At 36.8% G+C, this 2,586-nt stretch overlaps 1 protein-coding gene across 1 annotated transcript; it reads left to right on the forward strand.

Moving 5' to 3' along the window:
- Window positions 1-1,103: 1,103 nt before the first annotated feature.
- On the forward strand, window positions 1,104-2,307 carry LOC141674037 (uncharacterized). Its single transcript, XM_074480761.1, has 2 exons — window positions 1,104-1,911; window positions 2,060-2,307. Exons 1-2 carry the CDS (start codon window positions 1,104-1,106, stop codon window positions 2,305-2,307), a joined length of 1,056 nt encoding a protein of 351 aa, XP_074336862.1.
- The last annotated feature ends 279 nt before the right edge of the window (window positions 2,308-2,586 follow it).

The raw sequence follows: 2,586 nt of genomic DNA on the forward strand, positions 1-2,586 counted from the left end.
GTTAAAAAGGAGTTTTCGGAAGAGTTTCGGGTTGTGAAAACGTAAAAACGGTTAAGGTTGGACGATTCGCGACTTTATAAAATAGTTTTGTAATTATTTTGAAAATAATTAATAAATTCATAAATCAATATAAAATCATATAACACTCCAAAAATTACCAGATAAATACCTTAATTATCCATATTTTATTCTTAACATAATAAAATTAACATACTTATACTTTACCATGTATAAGCATCCACACATCCACACCAATCATCAGATAATTCACCAAATATCACATAATAGTCACATAATAATTATTGATCAGTAAAAATAATTACACGCTATGTCCCGGATATTACAAACTTGATCATTTAATTCTCAATATTTTGTTGATAAATTAAATTGTCCAGTTGAATTGTTAAGTGAGATTATGACGGTTGAATTAGCAAATCAGGAGTGTGTATCGGTTAATCAAGTGTGTAAGAGTTGTGAGATTGAGATTTATGGAAATAAGTTTGATGCTGACTTGATACCATTTAAGTTAGGAGAGTTTGACGTTATTCTAGGAATGGACTGGCTATTTAAGCATGATGCTCAGATAGACTGTCGTAACAAGAAGGTGATCCTGAAGACACCAGAAGAAAGTGGTGACGTTTAAAGGCCAGAAGCAAGCAAAGAAGTTTTTAACGATGATTGATAAGTGGCATTTTATTTCTGTTAATAAGATATATTTTATGGGAGTCCTTGAAACTAAAGTTAAGAGTGATAAAGCCTTGGTCATATCTAAGAAAATCAGAAAAGATTGGAAATGGTTATTTAACTATAACCATCACTATAATGGTCATGTTTGGGTGGGATGGAACCCAGACGTGTGGAATATCTCTATTCATTCTCTGTCTAGTCAAGTGATCACTTGTACTGCTAATTTTCTGGAAAAAAATATTACCTTCTTGGTTTCTTTTGTGTATGCTCATAATAATGCAATTGATCGAGTTCCTTTATGGGATTATTGACTTTCTTTGAGCACTACTACATTTCCTTGGTGTCTTCTAGGTGACTTTAACTGTGTTATCAGTCTTGGAAAAATTTCAGGTGGTAGGGATCGCTAGACTCCGGACATGCAATCGTTCAAGGATTGCCTTGCAAATTGTGGGCTTGGAACTGTACGTACTGTAGGTGTTATTTTCACTTGGACAAACAAATGTGCTAGTAATCCTATTTTTAAACGTCTGGATAGAATGGTTGCTAATGGTGCTTGGTTCAATTTGTTTACTGAGAGGAATGCCTTTATAAAACCAAGGGGCCTTATGGATCATAATGCTATTATATTTGAAGAGCCCATGCAACTTCAAAGGGTTAGCAAACCCTTTCAGTTCTTCAATTATATGATTGATCTCCCGGGGTTTAATGATGTTGTTGTCAAAACATGGTCCTTGGATTGCTCAGGGTTTTGCTATAACAAGTTTGCATCTCGTTTAAAGGAAGCAAAGTTGTTGCTTCGACAGCTTAACAAGAATCATGGTCATGTCTCCTCCAATGTCTTGGATGCTAGAACTCGGCTTGAGGAACTTCAAGTTTACATGCTCAACAATGGAGACCCTGATCTTTTAGCCTTGGAATCAGAGTTGATCAACAAGCTCAACATGGCCCTTGCAGAGGAGGAATCTCTCTTTCTTCAGAAATCTGGAGTGAAGTGGATGGGTCTTGGGGACGGGAACAACTCTTTCTTTCACCAGCAATGTAAAGCTAACTGGAATCATAACAAAATCCTGGCCCTTGAAAATGACTCTGGTAATCTTGTCTATGGCCAGCTTCCTTGTGCAGATATTGCAGTTTCCAATTTTAAAAACTTACTGGGGTCTGAGATTTTGCACCCTCACATTGATCTAGATTCAGTTTATTGTAAATTTTTAACTGAGTTGCAAGGTTCCTTACTTAGTGCTACGGTGAATGATACTTTACGCCTGGGCTAGATGGAGTTAATGTAGAGTTTATCTTGGTCACTTGGAGCACTACAGGTCCTGACTTTTGTGCTTCTATCAAGCAATTTTTGAAACTGGGTTTCTTCCTTCAGGTATTAACTCAACTCTCATTTCCATCATTCCGAAGGTTGATTCTCCAACTAAAATGAGTGATTTCAGACCTATCTCTCTCTGCACTGTCATGTACAAATGCATCTCCAAAATCTTAGCAGCTAGACTCAAATTGGTTATGCCTTCCATTATTGATATTGCACAATCTTCTTTTGTCCCAGGGAGGTCTATATCTGACAACATTTTACTCGCTCAAGAACTGTTTCGTGGCTATGACAGGGACACATGAGCTTCTAAATGTGCTCTCAAGATTGATTTATATAAGGCATTTAATTCCTTAAGCTAGGATTTTATTATGGCCGTCTTGGTTAAACTTAATTTCCCGAATAAGGTTATCAAATGGATTCAGGCTTGTCTTTGCACTACGAAATTTTCGGTTAAACTCAATGGTGTGGTTCATCGTTATTTCAAAGGGACTAAAGGCATCCGTCAAGGGGACCCTATGTCTCCTTATATATTTGCTATGTGCATGCAAGTGCTTTCGAGCGTTCTCAACAAAGTCCCTCCA

This window comes from Apium graveolens, chromosome 7 (genome assembly GCF_009905375.1).
Source record: "Apium graveolens cultivar Ventura chromosome 7, ASM990537v1, whole genome shotgun sequence".
NCBI classification, from domain to species: Eukaryota; Viridiplantae; Streptophyta; class Magnoliopsida; order Apiales; family Apiaceae; genus Apium; species Apium graveolens.

What these genes read in the sequence shown, in the direction of transcription:
- LOC141674037 (XM_074480761.1), top strand. Translation starts at nt 1,104, where the DNA reads ATGCAATCGTTCAAGGATTGCCTTGCAAATTGTGGGCTTGGAACTGTA. An exon ending in ATTTTTAACTGAGTTGCAAG is followed by an intron (nt 1,912 to 2,059) that starts GTTCCTTACTTA and finishes TTCTTCCTTCAG; the next exon opens with GTATTAACTCAACTCTCATT.